The sequence below is a fragment of the Sciurus vulgaris genome (assembly GCF_902686455.1).
Source record: "Sciurus vulgaris genome assembly, chromosome: 1".
Lineage (NCBI taxonomy): Eukaryota > Metazoa > Chordata > Mammalia > Rodentia > Sciuridae > Sciurus > Sciurus vulgaris.
In genome coordinates this window covers 2912810-2937917 of record NC_136461.1, presented here as the reverse complement: position 1 = coordinate 2937917, position 25108 = coordinate 2912810, and the positions used below count along the sequence as shown (strand labels likewise).

General features: G+C 58.0%; 1 protein-coding gene across 2 annotated transcripts in view; it reads right to left on the bottom strand.

The window, feature by feature from the left end:
* Positions 1 to 1023: 1023 nt before the first annotated feature.
* The window catches only part of AJAP1 (adherens junctions associated protein 1), a 102200-nt gene continuing 78115 nt past the window's right edge, over positions 1024 to 25108 (bottom strand). For both annotated transcript variants that reach the window (XM_079143599.1, XM_079143600.1), the window contains exons 3-6: positions 11233 to 11320; positions 9016 to 9258; positions 7208 to 7338; positions 1024 to 1146 (exon numbers count right to left, since the gene is read on the bottom strand). In XM_079143599.1, coding sequence (XP_078999725.1) covers positions 7266 to 7338; positions 9016 to 9258; positions 11233 to 11320 — 404 coding nt within the window. In that variant the 3' untranslated portion in view covers positions 1024 to 1146; positions 7208 to 7265. The remainder of the gene's footprint in view (positions 1147 to 7207; positions 7339 to 9015; positions 9259 to 11232; positions 11321 to 25108) is intronic.

The window sequence follows — 25108 nt, the reverse complement described above, 5'->3', positions numbered from 1 at the left end:
GGCCCCGGCACTTGCGTGCGACCCCGACGCGGGCGCGCCCCTGGGAAGGATATATGCCTTTGCTGTTTGGAGCTGGGAAATTCCTTTAATTCAGTCTCTGCTTGCATGACACACACGTTCGGGAATCCACCGCCCACCCAACCTGGTGCTCAGGCCCCGGTCTCAGCCGTTAGGTAGCATCTTCCAACAACAGCATGGAGAGTGACATCTATGCTTGTGTGTGTACGTATGTATAGGGAACCGTGTGTTCTTAATGCTGGCCCAAGATCACACATCACACCTTGGTGGCATTTGGCAAGTATCTACGTCATTTAAGGGCCTTATCACCTGGGCCACGGCACGGCTGTCCCCCAGGGATGCACGGTGATGAAACTCCAGGTCACCAGGAAGAATGAAGAATATGCTCACCTGTGGAACCGTGTTTCCAATATAGGCGTATATATGCATGTGTGAGTGTGTGCGCAGGTGTGTGTATGTGTGTACGCGGTGTGTGTGTGAGGTTGCCAAAGTAGAAAATACCAGTTTGTTCTGTTCGTACTAAGCATGTTAAATAAATTGGATTTTGTAACCTATAACACAACTCTTTTTTTTAAAAAGGAACATTGAAGATCTTCAAAAATCGCTACAGTACAAAAAAAGTGTGTATGTGTGTGTGTGTGTGTGTGTGTGTCTGTTGGTATTTATATATTTATATATGTATATTAACCAGAAATAGTGACTCTATCGGAAGAGAATCCCACCCCTGTTCTGTAGATTTCTACACGTGATTTGCTCAGCTCCGGCTCTGGGCCGAGGCTCTCGGGTCAGTACATGGCACATAATGGTATTATTGGCACAGGTTCAGAATCGTGGTACAAATCCCAGGCTTCGGTGGCCTCCTCCTGTCCTTTCCTCTTGGCCTCCTGCTGTCTCCAGTCTCTTTCTTGCATTTCTTCTTTCTGTTCTCCAAAGAAAACTCTGGGAGAAGGCAGTCACCCATAGGCTTGAGCAACTTTTACAAAAATAGATTTGGCCTAGAGCGTCCTGCTCTGGAGCTTCCCACCGGCTAACAGGAGTGGCAGGTGCGGGGACCCTCCCCTTAGATAGTTTAGTTCTGGGTTTTGTGTTTTTGTTTTGTTTTGTTTTTACAGGTTCACCAACGGAATCCTGTGTGGAAAGAACACAAGAAGAGAGTAAATGGCAGCAGGCCCAGGCCTCAGGGGCTGAGGAGGCCCTTGGCCACACCCAGAGCCCAGTGGCTCTCCTCAGTCCACAGACACTACAGTGTCCAGAGAACAAGAAGGGTGTCTCTTGAAAATGGCCTCCAGGAATGGGAGCAAACGCTGGGAAGCCCAGGGCCACGGCAGGGCATCTGACCCCCGGTTCAGCAGCTGCCTCCCAGGCAGGCCTGCTGCCCAGGACTGGCTGGGCCCATCTCCTCCACTGCCCCTTGACCGCTGCACCAGGCGTGCCTGTCAGTGGGCTTGAACGCGCCCAACCCGCGGCCACTCCCTGTCCACCTCTGACCAGGAGCAGGAACCCGGCACAGCCCCACTGGCCAGTGAGCACTTTGGGTTCCAGCTGCATCCTGCCCGTGGACCGGGCACCGTTGGCACTCAGAGCCACACCTGCACTCACAACTGGGGTGACTGGGACCCTCGGGCAGGAAGGGGAGCTGCAGAGGCTACGAATGGCCACGGAGCACCTGGGGAAGCCCTCGATGGCAGTGCTGGCCTCTTCCCCGGGGGCTGCCACCCAGCACGTGGCCGAACAAGCCCCATCCCAGCATCTCAGGAGCTTTCTGGAAACACAGAAAGTCGGTTCCTGGACCGACTCTGGAGACCCCAAGCGGTCTCTGGGTGGGCCTGTGAACACGCTGGCTAAGACTCCCAGCTGAGTTCCGGGAGGTCACCCGTCCTCCTCGGTGGACTTGGGTGTGGCCGTCTTACTCTCCAGTGATGGTGGAGCCTGAGGCAGAAAGGAGCCCCATGTTGGGCCCCTGTAGGATGCAGGACACACCGGCTGTGTCCAGGGAGGATGGCAGGCCCAGAGCGGCAGCCGCTGCTCAGCACGGGCTCAGCATATTCGGGAATCCACCGGGGGCGGAGTGGGCGGGTGCTGGCTCCTTCCCCACCCCCACCTGGGTAATGGAGGCCACCCCAGCAGCGCCGCCCAGCCTGCGACCTCCACATCACGCCTGCCTGGGCAGCTCCGAGGCCTGCCGTGAAGAGGCCACTCAGCCTGCGGAACGTCTCCCAGGCTGTGCTCCGGAGACCCCTGCAGACGGCACTGGAGCCCTCGGGGAGGCTCCCTCCCGCTGGCCGCCCCCCCCACATTTCCAGGATTTGGGGATGGAGAGGTTTTGCAGATGAAGTAATTTAACACAGGGAAATCTCCCTCTCAGGCCTCTGCTCATTGGGCTCGTTTTGAAAGTTAAGAGATGGCTGCAGGATTCCACTTGTGCCAGCGACCCCGAGTCGTCCCTTTCATAGCCAGACAGCAGGCCAGCTGCCTGGGCTGGGGAGACGGCGGGTGGTGACGTCTGCTGCACAGCGCGATCTGCTCGATTCCCTGAACTGCCCGTTTAAAAGTGGATAAAATGGCGAACCTTTCCTCACGCAGATTTTTCACAACTAAAACAGAAGTTTAGGGAGCTGAAGAGTGGGGTCCTACAGGTTGGGCTTGGTACCCCACACGGGTACCCCTTCGTGTCCCTGGTGGCACCAGGCAGTTGGCCAGCAGAGTCGCATGCCACCCGCTCTCATGTCCCTGTGGAACCGTTGCCCAGGCTGCTTCCCAGGCCTCGGTCCTGACCTCAAACACAGACTCAGGAAGAGCCCCGCCTTTCCAGGCCTCTGGAGGGGTCCCGGGGGCCTGATCAGGGCGCTCCTACTTAACAACTCCTCCTGCTTCTTTCCAGACTCGGTGGCTGCCACGCTCCACCTCACCCTGCCGGCCCCCGCTTCCTCTCTAAGTCTTGGTCTCAAATTGCAGATCCAGCTAGTGGACCGTCCCTGGGGAGGCCCTCTCAGCCGCTGCTTGCCCACCCGGACTGTGCTGCCCTGACAGATTTTCCCCGTTGCTTCTCAGGTGGGGGACTATCTGGAGCGATTCTTCGTGTGTACCTGGGTGTGTGGGGGACGTGTCTCCGGCTGGCACGACACTGCCTGAGAACTGGGGTCTCCTGCTAGGGTGACCTTGTCTCTCGGGTCCAGCCCTGTGCCTGCTGGAGGAAGCTAGAAGAGGCATGCCCAAGGGAGCCCTGTCCTGGGTCTGAGACACATGCCCCTCAGCCCGAAGCTCCCGGTGCTGCTTGCAGATGGGCATCGTCAGAGGAGCTGGGCACCGGGCATCTCCAGCCAGGCAGGGAGCCTCTCAAACCTATAGGCATCTCTCTGCACCCCAGTGTCTCCAGATAAAAATAGAGGGAGAGAGAGGGGGGGGGGGTCAACCCTGCGTCCTCAGTGGCTTTTGGAGACCAGAGCTGGCTCCTTGCAGAGGGTGTGGGGGTCCCTCAAAAGAGTGGGCAGGTCCCTGTGTCGGGCCCGGGAAGGGGGAGCCCAGGCCTCGGTGGCACCTGCCAGGCATGCCCTAAGCTCTTGGCAAATCCTGCCACTTCAACTTTGGCTCCGGGGGACTGCTTTGATTTTTCTCTTCCAAAGTCTCAGTACAAGAGCCTCTGGGTGGGGCGCTAGGCCAGGAGAAGGAGGAAGAGCCCAGGCCAGGTGGGAAAGATCCAGGAGCTGGCCCTGGACCCCCAGGCTGGAAAAAGAGTTGGGCCAAGGCAGGGAAGCCACTGCGTCAGAGTCTCGGAGATCAGGATCTGGGGTAAATCCTGCCCTCTGGGAACATCCCCGAGGCTCCTGGGTCTGAGGCTCAGCCAAGCCGCCCGCAGCCAGGTCCCCAGGCACAAGAGCCACTAGTCAGTTTCTCCACAAGCCCGAAGGCTGATTTCGCCCTAGAGTTTTCTTGGTGCTGGATTTCAGAAAGCACAGTGTCCAGAAGGCTCTGAATGTTGCTTTGAAAATAAAAAAAAAAAAAAAAAGTGTTCCTTCAAATTACAAAAGCTTGATGTTCTATCAACTCATTTTTTTAAAATCAAAGAATGAGGTGGGAAGGATCAGGTGCACTTCTTATTTTTTCTTTTTCACTTGCTAAGTCTTCACTGTGTTTTTGAAAATAATAAAACAGTGATTTATTTCTCACATGCTCTGGATTCAAGAGCCTTTATGGCTTTTGAGGTTACACTTGGAATGAAGCGGCTTTGGCAAGTGGGAAAAGATGCAGGAACCCTAATGAGGTTTTCTAAAGTTGACCTGGTCTAGGAGAAATGGCAGAACGTAGTCCACGGGCCAGTGGCAGGTGTGTGTCTGAGGTCCCTTCCCTGGAGCAAGGAGGGCCGGGTACGTTTCTCTGTGTCCAGAACCGTCTGCCCCACCATCTGCCAGGGGTCTGAGACAAGAACCGTCCAGAGCCTACCAGGGGCTCAGCCCAGGGCAGCGGGAGCTTGTTGGCCCGTGGGAAGCAGGGAAGCAGATTCGGGTACAGCCGGGTCCCACGTGTGTGCGCAGGTAAGCCAGTGAGCGTGAGAAGGCGACAGGTGGAAAGGAGTGATTGCCAACTGCCACGTTGCCATTAGAAATGCCTTTGAAAGGTCTTAATGGCCGTGCAAGAGGTAAGCATCTCCGCTGGCTCTTAAAACCTAATTAAATGTTTTGGTATGAATTGCTATCTGTTTGAGGGACACGGAGCGCCTGGTAAATCTGAGAGGTCCCTCTAACCATTCTGCTCCACGCTCACGCCCAGGCATCGTGGCCAGAATCGGGGGTTCCTTAGGATCTCAAGGCACTCGCCCCAGCAAGTGACAAATGGCTGTCCTGCAGGCAGAGACGGACTCTCAGCTTTTATCAGGGGCTAACAAGGCACTGGCACAGCCCTCCCTGTCCACGTCCCCAGAATGTCACCAGGAAGAAACGAGGCCTTTGCGGTGGCTGCCGTGGGGGCTGAGCTGGGGCATCCCAGACCGAGTCTCTAGGGTTCGCAGCTCCCCTCGACTCTACAGCATCCCCTCCAAGATCCACAGGGAGGGGATTGAGCCGTGTGGACAGGGACCTCCCTCATATAAGGGGGTTGGTCCTGAAACAGCTCCTGGGCTGGAGTGGGGAAGTGGTTTCCTGAGCCTATTAGGGGCACCCCATCTATGCCCTCGCCTGGGTCTCCGGGTTGGGAGAGCCCACCAGTGCCGTTGGTGGTGCTGGGAGGGGAGAGCCAGGCTGGGGACACAGCTGACCCGTGGAGGGGTTTCTAGAACAGAGGAGTAAACACAAGCACTCTGGTCTGCCCAGTTTTATGTCTTTGTAAAGGAAGCATCTCGGGCTCAGGCCCCGGATGCTCCGGAGCTGACCTGCGCCCTGCAGAGTTGCATCCCCTGAGCCTGAGTCACTGATCTACCTGGAGATCCTCTTGCTTGGGACTGGCTGGGGAGAGCCGGCACAGAGGCCCATGCCACGTGGCAGGGCTTAGTCACCCTGCAAGGGGCTTTGCAAAGCGGGGCCTTCAGATGGGTGGGCAGGTGCAGCCCTGGACCAGGCAGCTTGGGGCGCTGCTGTCCCACCACAACCTGACTGACCCCGGGCATGTCACCTACCCTCCCCTGGCCTCAGTCTCCCCCCTTGAGAAAGGGACTACAGGGAGGGATGAGCAAGTCCTTCTTGTCCAATACGGGGCTGCCACCAGAGCTTGTGCGTTAGGGAGCTGACCCCCGCGGAGGCCTCTTGGAGCAGAGGGGCGGAGCCTGCAACCCGTGGGTCCTTGCTCTCGAGAGAAGGGAGCAGAGGCCCGTGGCATGCAGGCCCAGCATCACCATCAAAGCCATTTTCAGGTTGAAGGAACGCTGGTGCCCACCCAGCCCAGGGACCTGCTGAGACCTCACCAGGTGCCAGTGCCTCACAGCCAATAAGCAGCTTCCTGTGGCTAGCGTGGTTGGGACACCAAAGGGGGCCACCAGTGGCCTCAGCAAGGCGAGTCACGTTGGGCAGACGAAGCACATGCTTCCGAGGATGCGCATGCCCGCACCTCTGCCCAACGCGGTGCGGGGGCAGCCGCCTTCCCCGCTGGCTCAAGCAGGTCCAGCAAAGGCCTGTGCAGGGCGGCTTGTTTCCACTCTAATCTAATTACACTCCCTGCCTGTTGGCAGAGAAGTCTGGCTTCAGGACAGGGAGCGAGGGCTGGAGATTTGATTTGGAGGGAACGTGGGATTCATTAGTGCTGGGATTAGGAACCGACCGATTCATTACTGCTCTGCCTGAGGCCCAGCCCTTGGCCCCGCCAAGTGTTGAAAGCCGAAGCTTGGGGGCCTGGTGGCCGTTGGCCCCACGCTGGCCATGGCCTTTCCCACTCACTCTCCCCTGCAGAAAGTGCTTTCAAATGCAGGGCATCCTATCCTGGAAACAGGCTGCCTCTCGGAAGGCATCTGAGGCCTCGCCAAGAAGGAGCGTGTGCAGGAGTGGGCGAGGGTCCCCAGCAGGCTGGCATCGCAGAGCCACACAGAAGAACAAAATGAACCCCCTGGCTGTGTGCGCCTGCAGCCTGCGCGTGTGAATGCTCTCTCGCCGGCAGCCCCACGTCCAGAGCTCCAGACAGAAGAAAGCAATTTAACGTTAGCATCCACGTTAATATCACTGAAAGCAAACCAAATGTTCCTATCCAGCAGAGCGTGGAAAATTCATCCTGTTTTGGTGCTAGTCCCTGGCTTCAAATTAGTGGATGTCTCAACTCTTCACTTTCTTTCTTTATCATGTTCTTTCTTATCTCTTATTTTTATATTTCAAAACTGCATTTTAATTCTGCATCCCGCCTCCCCCACGTGAAGTCGTGTGCCGGGGGTGCCATCCCTGCCCACTCAGCGGCTGCCCTCATGTCTTCCTCTTGGGGAAAATGAGAACCGTCAGGGATTGTTTCCCTGTCACACAGGCCTGCTAGGTGGTCCTCCTTAGGGCGGCCACCTTGCTGCGGGAGCTGGCAGGGGCCTATCTAACAAAACACTCAGAGACCGAAGCCCAGCCCTCTGGTTTGCATCCAGGAAACCGTTTCTGAACGCAGGGGGTTTGCATTCCTGGGAAAACCACCCGCCTGGGAGAAGGACCCACAATTATCCCAACGTCAGACAGGGAGCAAGCGGGTGGGAAGGGAGAGGGGAGGACACGCCAAGGGGAAGAGAGGAACATACCTGAAGCAGACTCGTGGCGTCCGCCCTGCCCCCAGGAGGTAAAAAAGCCTTCCGCCAGTCAACAGGAGATTTCAAACCATTTCTCAGACACAAAGGCCACAGGGATGAGATGCCGGTCAGCAGAGGAGGACCTGTGGAGGGCAGAGGGATGGCCTTCAGTGTGGGGTGCGTCCCTCACAACCGAATCTAGCTGACCCGCAGCCAGGGCCTGCGTCCCCAGAGGGACCTAGGGAAGGTGGTGCTTGGTGGGCCTGCTGCCTTCCACAGGAGGGGACGGCCCTGGCCTGGGCTGGAGAGGTCTCCCTCGCTGACACTCCCTCCCAGCCTAGACGGCTGCAGGTGACAGGCCAGGGATTTGGGTGCACGAAGACTCCTGCATGGAGTTGGGAGGCCAGCAGCCCACACCCGCACCCGCAGCCTCCCTGGATTTGCATCCTGAATTGGCAGGGTGAGCCCGGAGCTCGGGGCAGGTGTCTCTGAGGGCAGAGGTTTCCTGTGCTTCGTTGACCAGGAATGGCTTGTAAAGTGGCTCCTTACTTTCCCACCTTTGAGACGAGGCTGCCTTGTCCCCAGGTCAGCGAGACCCAGCAGAGCGCGACTCTAGCGCTCCCTTCCACTCAGTGCCGGCACCCAGGGCCTCCCACGCTTGGACTCAGGCATGCAGGGGAACAAATGAACACCAAATCCCTGCCCACAGCCCCCGTTCCTGAGGCCGGAGTATGGGTGGCGGCCAGGACTCAGCCCCGCCAGTGCAGGCAGTTTCAATGTAAGGCTGGGATGTCCCCAGCGCGTTCCCCATATGTTCAAGTGTGAGATCAAAGTGGTTCAGAGCAGCAACTCGGAGGCCTCTGTGCGGGGCGTCTTCCCTGGGAGGGCAGGGAGGGAGCCTCTGAGGAGAGAACACTGGAAACCCAACGTGGAGCAGCAGGGGACACGCAGGGTATCTCAGGAACTCCCCGCAGCCTCCCTCAGGAGGCCCGCAACCAACCGTGGACACTAGAGATGCCCCCCTCAGCCCTCGATTGCCAAGGTCCTGCCTCCTGCCCCCAAGTAAGTCAGAGACAGGGAAGTGACCTCCGGCTGGGGTGCACACTCAAGAGTGCTTGGGGGACCTTCGGGGCAGCCTGGTGGCCTGCTCACTTCTCCCCAAGGTTTCAAGTTGGGTACTTTTCCTTTTAAATTTACAAAATGGTGCAGGAGGGCCTGCTCATTTAAAAAGATAGCTCATTGATATTTTAATTTAATTCTGGACAAACCTTAAGAAGCTGACTCAGGGTTTCTCCGACACTCCCGGGGCTGGCCGGAGGAGTGTGTCTTCTTCGAGGCTCACACGTGAATAATGACAAGAGCGTTTAGTAAGCAGTGTCTGGACTCCGGTGGCAGTGGTTACTTCTGCCCCACTTGCTGCTGCTGCTTACGGCCAGGGTCTCAGAGACACCGGCTCTGGGCAGGGCCAAGCGTACCTTGTTCATGCTCAAGGGATCCACACCTGCGCGGCTGGCTTTGAACTCTGGGGTTACGAGACCTGCCCACCCCGCATGGCAGAGGGCGCAGGGGAACAGGGGTTCCGCCTGCTGCCCACACCTGGGGGCTGGAGGGGATTCCAGCCACTGCTGCCTGGTCCCTGGGGGTGACGACATGCCCGTGGTCCCTACCACCTTCCTCTTGTTTGGCCATCATGACTGTCTGCAAGGCTGGGCCCCCAGAGGTCTGTAGAGCCACCTGAACCATCCAGAAGCCCCAGCAGGGCCACGCCCAGCACCAGGGTCTGCCCCCAGGCGCGTCCCACCGCAGGGACTCGAGCTCACCGGTTTCCATTGAAAGTGGACTTGTACTCCCCAGCCGGGTGCAGCGTCTCGTCGGTGTACACGGGAACGGATGCCCGGACACACTCGTGCGAACACTGCAGGGTCTCGTTGTAGGCTGTGAAGATGTCCATGCTGCTGGGCACCCGGGCCGGAGTGAAGTCGGTCAGGTTCTGGCAGCTCTCCTCCTGCTGGTTGATCTTCCGCTGGTGGCTGTTCCTCCGGGTGTTCCCGCTTTGGGCACAGCTAGGAGAGAGAGGGTTGGGGTGGGGGCAGGCAGGGCCCGAGCCCAGGGGCTCCGGGCAACTGTGGAGACTTGCCTCAGGCACCAGGTAACGCCATTCAATATCAGATGGTAATTCCCAGCCTCTTCAGAAAGATCAACCACAAGCAAGCAATCAGGCTTTTTTTAAAATATAAAATTTGAATTTTAAATGTGGCCATTAGCTCAGGGAGAGCTGTCAGCTAAGTGGTGGGGCTGCGGGCCTTGTGTGGCTAAGGGATGCCAGCCGATGGTGGTGCAGACCCCGGGTCCCCACAGATGCTTCTCAACACAAAAACTGGGCGTCTCGCTGCCAGAGGGGCTTGGGTGGTGGGGGAGGCCTGGGGTCCAGCCGGGGGAGTCTGTGCCTGTGCATAAAATGGACCGTGTGACGTCTCCAGGGAGAGGCTGTGCTCAGCCCAACCCGAACACACGCACAAGCCAGGGATGAGCCTGGTGCGTCCTTCATCCCTGACGGGGTCTGCAGGGGGCCGTCCTGCGTGCCCCAGTCCTCTGCCTCATCCCCCTCTCTCTGGATCTCAGGGGCCTGCAGAGGCCACAGAGGGTGACCACGGGAATCCTACCCTTCTCCATGAAGGCCCGTGATGGACAGCCCCCCGGTGCCCCTTCAAGAACAAGTTTGCAAGAGGGACAAGTGGGTGGCTGGGGGGCTTCTCAATAGTTGGGGAGCAAGGACACACCCCTTGTGGGGTCCCCTTTTCCTTTGCTCCCCCTTTATCCCAGAGCCCGTGTGGAGTGAGGGGCAGCATGGGGGCTAGGGGCCCTGTCTTCTGGAGGTCCCACTCACTCCCAAGGAGGAGAATTCCCCTCCTGCAGCAGGCTCCGCACCCCAAAGGAGAGAAGGTGAACCAACTGTCCAAAGCCAGGCCCCCAAGGAAGCAAGTCATGGGCCCCTGGCCCCCCGGGAGGTTTTCCTAGCGGGTCTCTGCTGTCTTCCTGCGGACTCAGATGTGCTAGCAACCAAGAGAGGGCTGGGCCACCTGTCACAGAGGGCGCTGTGCCCTGTCTCCTTTGAATGCTCTTCCCAAGCTGGCCCGTGGGGTTTGTCCTGCTAGACAGCCTTCTGATCCAGGGGTTTGGCCGGGCGCCTGCCAGCCCTGGTTGAGAAGGTGCACTTTGAGCTGGGTTGTCCTTGTCGCCTGTCCCCAGAAGACAGGCGGGCCCTGTGCTGGCTGCAGGATGCGGCGTGGAGGCCTCGGCAGTGCCCCCGGCTCCCCCTGTGTCAGGTCCCCCAGTAGGTGCTGGCTCTCTCCTTCTCTGTGTTCCCTGCTGCCAGGAGGCTGGGGCATACCAGCCCTGTTTCACACCATGTCTGCCAGCTGCCGGGGACCACGGGCAGCTGCTCCCGGGAACTAGAGGAAGCACCGGGGCGGAGGGCGGCTGGGGGGGCGGTCACCACAGCTCGGGCTTCTCAGGAGTGTGTCAGGTGTGTGTACCCAGCAAGGCCGGCCACAAAGTAGGCCAGTTTCCAGGAGGGACAGGTGAAGGCAGGCTGCCCGCAGCAAAGCGTGACCTGGTTCAGAAACAGTGGCAGCGAGAGGGAAGGGGAGGGAGGAGGGCAGGCCTGCCCAGCCACCGGCCACCCAGACCGCGGGGCAGGTGGGTGGTCCCTGCCTTTCCAGGGAAGGGTGGGGGTGAGACAGGCACTGTGCTCTGGGGGCGACATCCAAAGGTGCACACGGATCCAGAACCAGAAGGAAGCAGGAGCAACAGGCGGCCCGGACACTGAGTCCAGGGGCTCCCCGCTAGGAAGGAAGCCACAGCAAGGGCCAGGCCCGGAGCAGACCCAGCTGCAGCCGGGCGGCCAGGCTGCGTGGACTGTCCTTCCCCGAACGGGAAAGCGACAGACGGGCCTGCACCTCCGAGCGGGTTCCAGAGGTGGGCGCTCGCTGTGCTAGCCTCCCTGGGCACCCCGCAGCCCCCATTCCAGGCCTTACCAATTTTTTAAGACAAGAGTTGTGATGAGGGCAGCGATGACCATGATGAGGGAGACGGTGATGGTGATGATCTGATGCACAGCCAAACCTGGAGGGAGGAGACAGCGTGAGGGCGGCGCCCGCTGCCCGGCGCCCAGGCCCCCACCTGGTCCAGCGAGGGAGGCTCCGGCCTGACGCCCCGCTCAGGACTGGCCCCAGGCACTGGGTCCTTGGCCTGCTGCTGCTAGGGGCTTCGGGTGAGCACCAAGGAGACATCTGCATCTCCTGCCTCCCCTGGCACCTGAGCTCTGCTCCTGAGTTCTGGACCCATGAGCGTGGTGGGTGACAGGTTTGGTCTAACTCAGAAGAAGCAGGGTGGCCCAGGACCTACTGGGGGAGGCGGGTCCAAGGCCTGCAGCCCTGGGCACACGGGGCACGGAGAGGCATCGTCCTCTCTCCAGAGTCCTCTCTGAGGAGTTCACTGCCTGGTGGATATTTGGGAACACAGATCCAGGCCCAGCGGGTGCTTCCCAAAGGAGAATCCATGGCCTGCCCTCCCTGACTATCGATCTTTCTGGTGGGGTAAAGAAGTCGGGGGTGGGCAGTGGACTCAGCAGGACAGGGACAGAAGAACAGGCTGCTTCAAAAGCAGAACAGCCAGTCTAGCCAGGAGCTGTCTGCTGACCATGCGGGCAGATGCCTGAAGATTGGACTTCCCTCTCCCCTCCTCCCAGTGCCCTATCCACAGGAGCCCGGGAGGGGAAGGGCAGGTTGGCAGTAGCTTCTGCCTCTGGTCCCCACCTGAGGCCCTTCCTTCCTGACCACATCTGTCACAGCCACCTGGGACATGGATGCTAGGATCATTCCTGACTGAGTGCTGGTTCAGGTCACCTGAAGGTCCACTGCCCTGGCTCTGTCCTGCTGTTGGCAAGACCTACGTCTCGGAGCTGGAGGACAAAGGCCTGCAGGGCGGGGTGGCCTGCAGGAGCTAGCCTGCCCGCCCCCTGCTGATCTTCCCTGTTCTCCAGCTTGTGGGTCCCACCCTGCCCGCAGGGGCATCAACTAACACCCCCTCTGCAGAGAGCTGCCTGTCACACCTGCCTGAGCTGGTGGGTGCGGGGCTGAGAGCACATGTGCCTGTTCCCCGTGGCAGACTGCAGTGTCGAGATCTTCCTGGCGGCCTCCCAGGGAGTCTCGCAAACAGATGTTACCTCTCTGCCGAGAACGATCCTCGTGGGGGAAATTGTTAATAAATAATCAAAAGTTGGCACCGCCAAAAAACAAGCGCTATCTCCCCACTTCCCCCTCTGTGGGGGCCACTGCCATTTGTTAGGAGGGATTCCCATTCCCCACCCACAAGCCGAGCACCACCAGGGAACAGAGGAGCAAGCGTGTCATGGCGCCTTGCGTTCACCTTCCACGTCAGCTCCCAATCTGTGTGCTGTGCACCTTCTGGGTGCCACACGGTGCCAGTGGTGACCACCTCAGTCATGGTGCCCACTGGGAGGGAACAGCTGCACTGCCACCACTCTTGAAGCTGCAGTGTCCACTGTTAGTTCCAGTCAACGACCTTCCACACACCTGTGCCCAGTCCATGGCACCTGACGTGCCCCTCTGGGTACGGAGTCAGTGTGCCAGGGGGCTGAATGCTAAGTTACACTGTAGGGACCATGCCCAATCTCACCAACGGGGAGTGCTCCCCAACCGGGTTCTCAGACCCGACAAAGACCTGTGGGCAGAGAACGCGTTGAAAGGATGCGGGTGGGTGGACAGGCATGGAGGGGTGTTGCTGCTCAGTCTGCTCAGCCTCCAGCCGCACACTCCCTCAGCCTCCTCAAGGCACACGCGTGCTGCCAGGGAGAGGACCTGCTTCTCCGTGTCTGCGCTTCCCGGGTGAGCGGAGGCTGACCGGGCTACAAGGGAAGGTGGTGAGGACAATTGTGGTCATGCTGATGTCGGTGTGGATCGTGGTGATGGTATGATGATGCTGATGGCAGTGATGATGGTGGGGATGGTGGTGATGGTGATGGTGGTGAAGGTGGTGATGGTGGTGACTGTGATGTCAAAAGTGTTAACAGTGGTGATGGTGATGACAATGGCGATGGTGATGGTGGCGATGATGGTGGTGATGATGATGATGGTGATGATGATGGTGGTGATGATGGTGATGGTGGTGGTGATGATGGTGGTGGTGATGGTGGTGATGGTGGTGATGGTGGTGATGGTGATGATGATGGTGATGGTGGTGATGGTGATGGTGGTGATGGTAGTGGTGATGGTGGTGATGGTGGTGATGGTGATGGTGGTGATGGTGGTGATGGTGATGGTGGTGATGGTGGTGATGGTGATGGTGGTGATGGTGGTGATGGTGATGGTGGTGATGGTGATGGTGGTGATGGTGGTGATGGTGGTGATGGTGATGGTGATGATGGTGGTGGTGATGGTGGTGATGGTGATGATGGTGATGGTGGTGATGGTGATGGTGGTGATGATGGTGGTGATGGTGGGGATGATGGTGATGGTGGGGATGGTGGTGATGGTGATGGTGCTGATGGTGGTGACTGTGATGTCAAAGGTGTTAACAGTGGTGATGGTGATGACAATGGCGATGGTGATGGTGGCAATGATGGTGGTGATGATGGTGGTGGTGATGGTGGTGATGGTGATGGTGGTGGTGATGGTGGTGATGGTGGTGATGGTGATGGTGGTGATGGTGGTGATGGTAGGGATGGTGGTGATGGTGGTGATGGTGGGGATGGTGGGGATGGTGGTGATGGTGATGGTGGTGATGGTGGCGATGGTGATGGTGATGATGGTGGTGGTGATGGTGGTGATGGTGATGGTGGTGATGGTGGTGATGGTGGGGATGGTGGTGATGGTGGTGATGGTGGGGATGGTGGTGATGGTGGTGATGGTGGTGATGGTGATGGTGGTGATGGTGATGGTGGTGATGGTGGTGATGGTGGTGATGGTGGTGATGGTGATGGTGATGATGGTGGTGATGATGGTGGTGGTGATGGTGGTGGTGATGGTGGTGGTGATGGTGATGGTGGTGATGGTGATGGTGGTGATGGTGGTGATGGTGGTGATGGTGGTGATGGTGGGGATGGTGGTGATGGTGGGGATGGTGGGGATGGTGGTGATGGTGGTGATGGTGATGGTGGTGATGGTGGGGATGGTGATGGTGGTGATGGTGATGGTGATGATGGTGGTGATGGTGGTGATGGTGGTGATGGTGATGGTGGTGATGGTGATGGTGGTGATGGTGGGGATGGTGGTGATGGTGGGGATGATGGTGGTGGTGGTGATGGTGGTGATGGTGGTGATGGTGATGGTGGTGATGATGGTGGTGATGGTGGTGATGGTGGTGACGGTGATGACGGTGGTGGTGATGGTGGTGATGGTGGTGATGGTGGTGATGGGGAAGACAAAGGTTCCCATGTAGCAACAGTCAAGTGTGCCGTTGCCCTGGGTTCCCAGCACAGGTGGCACGGGCAGGTGGTGTTGCTATCTGCTGGGAGGGAGAGCACCCGGGGAGCTAGCGTGAATTCCTCACACCCCGTGGGATCCACACTACCGGCAGTGAGCGCACTGGCAGCTGGTCCAGGTGTCGGCTTGGCCTGCTGGCCTCCCTCCTCGGGCTTCCGTCACAGGCCACTCCTCACCCCTCCGTGAGACTCTGCCTCACAGAGGCAAGGTGAGTGCCCCACCCTGCCCCCGACGGGAGGCCCTCGAGCAGTGCTCCAGGCCCTTGCGGGGGCCTCTCAGCCATTTTGTGTCAATTCCCATGACAAGAACTCGATCTTTGGTTTTGAGCTAAACCTGCCATCCTCTCTGCCAAGACGGGAGAGCTCAACACATGCAGAGCGCTGCGGCGCAAAGAGGGCAGGGTGAGGCACCAGGAAGCGGCAGGACTCGACCAACCCGAGCGGCCAGGCCCTCTGGAGGCACGGAGCGTCCCCACCAGAATAGAGCACGCCATTCTCAAACGTCTGCAGGCCAGAGAGGGAACCACAGCATTTTGACCTCTTATTACTAAGGAAGTTTTTCTGGGGGTGCGATCTCCCTGGGCCTGGAATTCTCTGGAATTCTCAGAAAGGAAGAAGTCCGTGAGCAGCCGTGTCTTTAGTGTTTAATTCCCTCCCACCCTCCTGGGGCGAGCGTGGGAAAGCACCTTCTCTTCTGATGAATCAAAGAAACCAAGAGCAGGAGAGGAGGCGGTTGGCACGTGGACGCCTCCGCAAGGAGCCGGGACAGGAGCCCAGCTCTTTGCCTGAGGCCCTCGTGCACCTCTGAGCCCCTTATAAAAGGACCAGTTCCTCATGATTTTTATATCAACTCCCTTCCCCGTGCGTGCACAATGCCCGGCACGGGGCCTCGCAGCAGCAGCTGCACATCGTATTATCAGGCTAACCGCGAAGTCAAAACTGGGAACCAGGGAAACAGGAACAAAGACAATGACGTATTTCCAACGTTCGATTGTTCTGGAGGCCCTTCTCCTGCCTTCTGTGTGAATTCTCCCCATTGGACTTCCCGAATTAAAATTGCTGTGTGGTTAATGACCAGATAAGAGAACCCGGATGACTGGACAGTAACACTAGGGCTCTGCTTCCTTGAATGACATCTTCGTTCCGGGCACACAGTGGTGGGCTGAACCCAGTTGCATCCCGTGTTTTCTGTACCTGTCTGACTGACCAGGAGCCTGGTGCTTGAGGAAGTAAATGACTTTCTTCTGGTCACCTGGCAGATCCAGGATGAAGGCCAATTCTTGGCTCTGGAGTCTCTCAGAAAACCAAATAGCTGAACCCCCACCCAGCACATCTGCAGCCACCTTTTGTCTTTAATGGGTTGGAGATAGACGCTTCCTACTCCTCGGGTACTTCCCTTGCAAAAAGCCTTGTCTGTCAAAGTCTGGCACACGAACCTTGACAGGCTACTGGGTTCCTACATAAAAAGCCACAGCTCTGAGAATAACCTACAGACCCTGGGGTCAGGGAGGGTGGACAAAGACTGGATTTTTTGAGACATGGCCCAAGTAATATTTACAGGAAGCAGGTTGCAATATGGAAAATCCAAAAGGATTTATCATCATTTCCTCTATTTGGAAGGCTGGTTGCTAGAAAGAAAGCTGAACACTGTGTGAGAAGTTGTTTAATGTCTAAAGCATCTGTCCTATCATTTGGTCCTCTCTAAATGCCAGGAGTCATTTCCTTATTGGTGTTAAGTCTCTTATTTCTTCATGCAGATCCCAGACAAACTTTGTCTTAAAGGACCAGATAGTATTTCCAGCCTTATAGGAAATATGGTCTCTGTATCAGTCAGCTTTGCATTACTACGACAAAATACCAGAAGCAGTTAACTTCATAAAGAGAAAAGTTTTCTTAGCTCACATATTGAGTTGTTTCTGGTTTGGATCTTTGAAAGAGCTTGAAAGCTTAGTTGAGGCACTGCTGGGACTCAGATCCACAGTCTCCTATACTAGACAGGTGCTTTAACCAACTAAGGAATGGCGCCTCTACTTGGTTTAGATCTTCTCTCCCACAGCCTCACGTCTAGAAGGCTCAGTGCTCAGCTGTCGGCTCTACGGGGAGGTGGAGGGACCTTTAGAAGTGGAGGTCTAGTGGAAGGAAATTAGGCAGCTGGGGGTGTGCCCTCACAGGAGCTGCTGGGGACATAGCTCAATGTCTCTCTGCCATGAGCTCTGCCCGTGCTCTCCCCATGACGTTCTGCCTCCCCAGTTTCCACGGCGCCGGAGCCAGGCCGCCATGGATTGAACCTCTACCGCGGTAGCCAAAACCGAGCTTGCCTCCTGCAGAGGGTGCTCGCCTCACGCACTTCACAGAGGCAGAGAGCTGACCAGCACGGAGGCTCAAGGGCCTGCGACCTGCTTGGGCTCAGAGCTGAGGCTGCGTCACAGGGTGGGTGGTGACGGTGAAGCGCGTACACCTGCTAGCACATGGGAGCCAGGCCAGGGCCCTGCAAGCCCCGCGACCCCAGTGAACTCAGGACCTCCCCCTGGCCCGCCTCCTAAGGTCCCAGGCCACCACCCAATCCTGCCACTCTGGGAAAAGCCTCCAATCCCAGGAGACACCACACCATGCCCCAGCCATGGCAGGCTCGGCCACAGGCACCCAGCTGCTGTCCTAGCGCAAAGCAGCCACAGGCAATAGGTCAGCGAGTGAGTGTGACCATATTTCAATAAAACTTTATTCACCAAAACAGACTGCATTTGCCCATGGACCATGCTGTGCAGATCCCAGCTGAGATGAGCTGCCACAAGAGTTCTTGCTTATAAATGGAACTACAAATCTATTTTGAATGATTAAGTCGAGACCCAAATTGCTGTCTTTTGGTTTGAACGACTACAACCTTCTACTCCATCACTAATGGCTACCATCTGCTGGGATTTCCACTGGCCACTGTCAAGACAATTTCAAAGACAGCCATAGCCCTCAACTTAGGGCCGGGCAGCGGCAGCCTTACTCCACTGAGCTGGACCACGTGAAGCAGCCTGCGAGCAGATGGCTTTGCATGACGGACGCCTGCAGAAGTCAGACAGACAGGATTCTTGCTTTCTGGAAATGAAAACTCAGGGAGAAGTTGGCCTGTCTAATCCCTTCACTGGCCCTCAGAAACATTTCAGCCATATCTCCCTCTCAATGTTTTCTACTCGCATTGAAGGATTGCTTCTTTGGAAAGACCAGAATTTTTAGCTTGCGGAATTGTTATGTGGAAAAGGATCCTATCCGTTGCTCTTCCACAGAACTTCTCCTGACTCTGCCGACGGCACCCTCTCAGAACAGCATTCCCCAGCCTGTGCTCCTCACTGCTGTCTCAGAATTCGCACCGGCAGGAACATCCGTCCCGCCAACCCTACTGACCCCGGGCCAGGCAGCCGCCGAGTCATCTCCATGCCAGCTGTCATGTGGGCTGTGACCAGGTGGACAGTGATGTCACCCAAAGGGTACATGCTCTCCACAACCCCAAGAGAGAAAGACCTACCACTTTCTGCTCCCCACGTCCAAGGTCGACACTGAATCCCATCTTCAAACTCTGCGATGTAGACCTGATCTTGGGGCCCGGGAGCACGCTGTGTGTGGATCACACTCCCCTTCCTGACAGGTGTGATTGTTCCTGCTAATTTAGGGGCTCTTTCTGCTCCTGGTAATTGCCACTGTATACTAATGTGCTGGGAATCAGCTGCCATCCAGATAATGAAAAATTATACCCGGAATAATGGATGGGGACAGATGGATTACCAAGCTCTGCATCAATCAATAGGGCTTTTATGGTTATATTTGTGGTGGTTTGTAATAAGATCAGGTCCTGAAGATTGATGTGGAAGTTCGTAATCCATCTCTGGGTCTGAATGAGGTCTTATTAAAAGAAGCCGAATCAAACACGGGCCATCGTCCACAGCAAAAACAAACCCATCATGAGCTTTCTCTTCCAGCCTGTGAGGAGGGACGCAGCACATTTGGCCGTCACGCTTGGACGGAGGCAGGAGCAACGGCCCTGGAATTTGCCAAGGTAAATGGATGACATTTCTGTGCCTCTGGTAGCTCATTTTACAATACAGGGTCTCACTTGCCTGCATGATGGGAACAAAGACCCCTGGTCTCCCAATGCCAGGATGTTTGTCTTGCGGAGTTGAGTGTGACAGGGGAGAGGTGACACTAGGTACCCCAAAATGCCAATTCTGGAGTTTTCACAGAAAAATAAGGCCACTGGCTTTTATAGGAGGGACACAAAAAAGTGGTGCTGGTTTTTGAGTGACCTGGCAGAGCCTTCCGGGGCTGAGTGTGTTAGAGTTCCCCAGAGAAGCAGCATAAAAAGGAGATAGAGATAGAGATAGAGAGATATAAATATGTATAAAATATTAATGCATCATATCATGTTAAGCGCACATATGTGCATGTAAGAGGCCACTCACTAAGAGCCTCGGCTCACGGGATTACGGGAGCCAAAAAGTCCCCATGTGTGCCGACGGCAGGCTAGGGAACCAGGAAAGCCAGCGGTGCAGTTTGGTCCAGTCCCAAGGCTGAGAACCAGGCATCGGATGGCGTGAAGCCCAGGCCAAGGAAGAGGGTGGATACTGGAGTAGTTTCCAGAGCTTGAAGGCCAAGAACCCGGAGCTTTAAGTCTAAAGGCAGGAGAAGATGGACCTTCCACTAGGGCAGAGTGGCCGCCCTTCCTGCCGGGCCTTTCAGGCTGTCCGAGTCTTCGGCTGATTGGACGATGTCCACCCGCACTGGGAGGTAGGTCTGTGCTCAGGCCACTGGTCTTTCCTGGAAATACCGTTTACCAGTGACCTCAGCCCAACCAAGTGGACTCACAGAACAGCCCACAGGGGGTGACCCTGGCTGGAGGGTGCTTCACATCTAGACCAGCCTCCTCTCCTCAGAGGAACCCCCAGCTGAGGACAGGGCCCTACACTTGGGAGAGGGCTCTGCTCTGTGGGGTCAGTTCACCTCACAGAGTGGCCCTGGCTTCACGGTAGGGGTGCGAGGTGCTCATGCCCAGCTGGGCCGCTGCATCTGGCAGGGGGCGTGGGAGGGATCTTCCCAGGGTGGCGCAGGGCAGAGCGCAGGCTCAGACGCTGCCTGGAGGCACAAGCAGAACTCAGAAGCCATCACGCCTAAAATTCCAGCTTCTTGCCACCAGAGGACACGGACGGGATCCAGCAACGGGAAGAAGCGCCCGCCAAGTCCAGGAGAGAGCAGGGCGCACTCTGTCGCCCTCCCAGAGGAGGGCTGTGGGCAGCACTGACTACTTCCAGCAGAGATGGGGGACCGCGCATGTGGGCCATGGCCTATGGTGGACGCTCATCTGAGCCTCGGGCCACAGCTGTTGGGGATGAACAGGAAGAGATGATCGCGCCCGGGCAGGACCGGCCTGGCCTCCAGCCCTCCTGGCCAAACGGATATATGAGGCCCAAGGCCCTTTTCTGGCCTAACCCGAGACTCCCAGGTAAACAAGACACTCTTACCAGGCACAGCCCAGGGGTCTAGAAGTGACCCCCCAAGAGCCTGGAGCAAGGATACCGAGGGCAAGACTGACCTTTCCGCACATTCAGATAGGACACAGCTGATGGGCAAGTCGAACCCACTCCAGGGCCCAAGCTCCTGGCCACCATGCTGCAGTCCCTTGGAGAAGGGGGTCCATTCTCCACAGAGGCCATGGTGGCATGTCCTAGAGAGACCTGGGATGGCCGCAGGGGTGGCGCTGGCCGTGGGCTCCCAGGGAGGCCTGGACTTGCGCTCTCAGCCCTGACGGGGGCTCAGCTAAAACTCGTCTCTGGCGTGGCAGGGAGAGCCGTCTCTGCCTTGGAGACGTCCCTGAATGGTGTCACAAACAGGAAACCCGGAGAGCTGGCACAGCGTCTGGGCAGAAAGACCACTTGCCAGCCAGCTCCAGAGCCTGCAGGGCCTTCGAGCTACTCTCCCTCGTCAGCACCACCCTTGGGGCCAAACCGCAGCCCGCCTGCTGCTCTGCCTGAGGGAGGAGCTAGTCCTTTCAAAGCTGGGGTGCTCAGTGAGGGTGGGGACGCGGTGGGCGGGGATGGGGAGGCACATTGATCTACAGGAGGCTTTGCCCTCCGGGTTCAGAAGCTTTCAAGAGGCACCTCCAAGGATCGTTCAAGGGGGCCCAGAGTCCCCACCTGTTTGCAAGGTCATGATGCTCCTGAAAGCCACAGCCAGAGCCCGATACGCATGCACACACTCTCTGGCACCTGGGGTGGAGCCCTGGACCAGTGACTCCGTCTTGCTGTGGGGGATTGATTGAGCAGGGTACCCCAGAATCCATATCTACCTGGAATCTTCGAAATGTGCCTGATTTGGAAAGAGGATCTTTTCAGACTTATTACTTAAGGAACTGGAGATGAAATCATTCTGGATTTAGAGTGGGTCCTAAATCCAATGGCTGGTGTCCTTTCAAGAGACAAGAGGGGCGGACACAGAGAAACACAGAAAAAAAGACCACATGTGGATGGAGCTCAGCACTGAGGTCATACAGCCACAAGCCGCGGAGTGCCAAGGCCACCCGGAGCTGGACGAGGCTGGAAGGATCCTCCCCTGGGGCCTCCAGAGGGAGCCCTCCCTCTCCTTGGGAGAGGAGAGCTCCCTGGTGGGCGCAGTTCCCGTTAGCCCTGGGAAGGTAGCGCAGGTGCTGGGCTGGGCGTGCTTCCTCGCACACGGAGGATGGGGTGGATGGGGGAGACGCGCGTTGATTTTCAGCCCCACAGCCCTGGTGCCCCCAGGGTGGCTCTGGAGCTGGTTCTTTGGGTCATGTCCTCCAGAGGTGATCAGAGGCAGATCTGACTGAGTCCCTGCCAGGCCTGAGCTCTGGCCGCCACCCGACTCTGCTCCTTACGTGCTCTCCTGCAGCCTCTGTCGCAGGCAGGGCTGAGTGGTTTCACAGGCTGCATGGCCTGAAACTGACCCGACCCCTTAAAGAAAGACTGTGACCCCTGCCCCCGGGGATCCCAGAATTCACGTGGGCACTGTGTGGGGCGACAGTAGGGCATGGGCAGCTATTCCCGGGCCCCTCCCACTGCATGGCCACAGGCATCCCGAGGGTGCAGCTGGACCCGCCGCGCTCAGCGGAAAACAGGGTAGTGCTTGGCATTTCCGAATTCAAGGCACCAGCCGTGAAAATGGGGTACAAACAGAAGCCAGGCCTGTCCATCTGCCCCTCTGACTCACAAGGGCCTCCGCCCAGTGACTGGGAGCTGGGCAGGGCTTGGGGAGATGGTTCCCTGGCCCCGGCTCTGCTTCCCAAGACTGGGGTGGGGGAGAGATCACCTGACAGCTTCTTCCTTCAACACCAAGGCCAGTAACCCCCAAGGGAACCCCAGAGGCCCTCAGAGAGAGGATTAAGTTCTAAACTTCTGGGGCACTTTCAAATCCTGAGCATACACGGGCTGAATGCCCTGCTCACTCAGTTAAGAACAGAGCTGCGGAGGCTTGGCTTTGTGCTCAGCAGCAGAAGTGGGGACAACCCATTTCTTTCCCTTAACCCCTGGCAGCATGTGGACCCGCTCTGAAGGTGTGTGCAGGAAAGCCAGCCTCACCTCATGCAGAGAGGGCAGGGCAAGGAGGGGCCAACACACAGGACGGTCAGGGAGGGAGGCCTGCACAGCAGAGGACCTCCTGTGGTCACGGCAGCCCTGCTCCAGGGCTGGACCTGGCAGGAGGGCCCTAGGCCCACGTGTCACCTGCAAAGCCTGCGCAGTCCAGCAGCAGCGGCACCCGCTCCAGTAGCACTAGCAGCTGCCGGCAGAGCCAGCACTCCACCAGCAGAGTTAGCACCCATCCAACGGAGTTAGCACCCATCCAACGGAGCCAGCACCCCATCCAACGGAGCCAGCACCCATACAGCAGAGCCAGAACCCATCCAAGAGCATTGGCACCCACCTAGCAGCTCCAGTACCCACCCGGCAGCTCCAGCTCCCATTCAGCAGAGCCAGCACCCACCCGGCAGCTCCAGCACCCACCTAGCAGCTCCAGTACCCACCCGGCAGCTCCAGCTCCAGCACCCACCCGGCAGTTCCGGCACCCGGCAGCTCCAGCACCCACCCAGCAGTCCAAGATGCTCAGTGTGTCACTACTCAATTTCTGTGGTGTCCAGAGCCAGGGGCTGGATTTCTTTTTATGTTTTGGGCTCTTTTTAAAATTGTGCTGTTTCCAAATGACACAGAGGGGAACCTGGAGTACAGGATATTTGCCTCCTTGTCACCAACTTATTTTCAAGGATGTCACAACACAGATCCTGGTCCAGGGTGGACAGGCCTGCCCAGCAGCCCTTCTGAGAGGAGCAGATCGAAGCATGACCCTCTCGTCAGAACACTCCAAGGGAGGGACAAGCGGCTCCTGGACCTGGCCGCGTACCAGGAGCCTCGACACCTGCAGCAAGAGGACCACTCGCCTCGCCTCCTGGCGGTCGCAGAGAGAGGATGGGAACAGTGACCGCCAGGGTGGACCGTGTCCCCTGAGTTCACATGTTGGAGACCTGATCTCCACGGTCACACGCTGAGGTGTGTGGAGGGGCCTGGGAGGTCTTCAGGCTTGGTGAGGTCAGGAGGGAGGCACTCCCAAGAAGGTGTCAGTGGCTTCATAAGGAGAAAGACCTGAGCTAGTGCACTCCCTCCTCCCCCACAGGACACCCCACCTGCTATGGGGCAGCAGAAGGCCCTGGTCAGATGCAGCCCCCTGCGCTTGGACTTCTAGCCCCCAAAATCCTGAGCTACATGCACCTCTATTCTTCACAAACTACCTGGTGTCAGGTCATTTTGTAACAGAAATAGAACATGGATTAAGACAGCAGCAATAAAATAATGAGCTTGACCAAGTCGGGAGCCAGTTCAACTGTGTTCCATCCGGAGCCTGCAGCCTCCCTGCCAGGAATGCTCTGGAGCTCCCAGGTGACGCACATCCAGGCCCCAGCCCAGCTCCAGCCTCAGAGCAGGGGAGCAGAGCAGAGGTCCCAGGTGGAGAAGGAGCAGGGTAGGGACTTGGCTCTGGGCGTCTGATTTCAGATGGAAGCAGCCCTTCCCCAGGATCTGCAGCCCAAGGGCCACTATAGAAATGTCTCTTCTGCACCCAGGCTGTCCTGAGGGAACCATGCTGTCATTGAGCAGCCATGTGACAAGTGACATGTACAATGTGCCTTTCGCCGAGTGGGGACGGGAGAGGATGTCTCCATGCTGTGCCCCTAGGACTTCAGGTGCCACCCGCAGATTTCTCTCATCATGTGCAGGGTCTGACAGTTCCCCAGAGACATGACTGACATGACATGACATGACACCTGTCTCCACAAGGTCCCTGTGGATACAAAGGCAGGGACAACAGATTTTGGGCAGTTGCCTATGAGGCCCTACTGTGTGCAAACCCTGCTGGGCCCTAAGGCTCCCTTGGGGGCATGAAAGTGGGCAGGGTCCCCCGGAGCAGCCAGCTGTCTCAGGGGAGGGGGAGCCTCAGAACGTAGCATGCGCCTGTGGCAGACGCTGTGGTGACAGACAGCACCTCGAGTGACCGTGACACAGCGGCCCAGGTCCCTGCAGGCCTGGGAGCCACTGCCTGACCTGCTGCCACGTGGCTCCACCCTGGCAGGACTCTCGCAGCTGCCCGGCTGGGCAAGAGCAGCAGCCCCAGGGAGCTGGCCGGTGGCACGTTTGCTGAGCTGTGAGAGCAGCCCAGGCCTGCAGCTCCAGAGCCGCAGCTGGCCCAGGTCAGCAGGCAGACAGCAGCCCCCATCACACAAGGGAAGCCCGGTGGTGCACCCGAGCTGGGTGCTGAGCCCCGAGGCTGTTGTCGTGTGGCACTTTTGGGGCCTTAGCTTAGTGACACAGTGGTGAAGAGGGAGCCTCGTCGTCACAGTCAAGAAGGGGCAGGGCGTGGGGAGGATGGTGGACAGCTTGAAGGGTCCACCCTGGAGGGGCCCTGGGGCTGCAGCCCCTCACCTGCCCCGAGACCCATGCCAGGAGTCCAGTGCTCGGCTGGCCTGGGGTACCCTGCTCGGCGCTCGGGTGCGAGCCCTCCAGAAAGTCCGCGGCTCAGAGCGTGTTCAGCCAGCGTTCCCCAGAGCCTGAACACCTCCCTCTCCCACACAGAAAAAAGTGTCTGAACCCTGACAACATCCCCAGGCGCTGGCAGCCCCGACCCTGCATGGACCCAGGGCTGCAGCGAGGGGTGCCAGGAGGGCCACTTGGGATCCTCAGTACTTGGTGCTGCGTCTTGTCTTGGATAAGCTCCTGCTTTGGAGTTTGGGTCAGAGTGAAGACAGCCATGTGCTACTGCCGACGGCATCGGAGCGTCCCGGAGCCCGTGACCCGCCAGGTGGACGGTCACCCGACATTCACACCTCCCGCCCTCCCTGGGCTGGCCTCTTCTGGTGT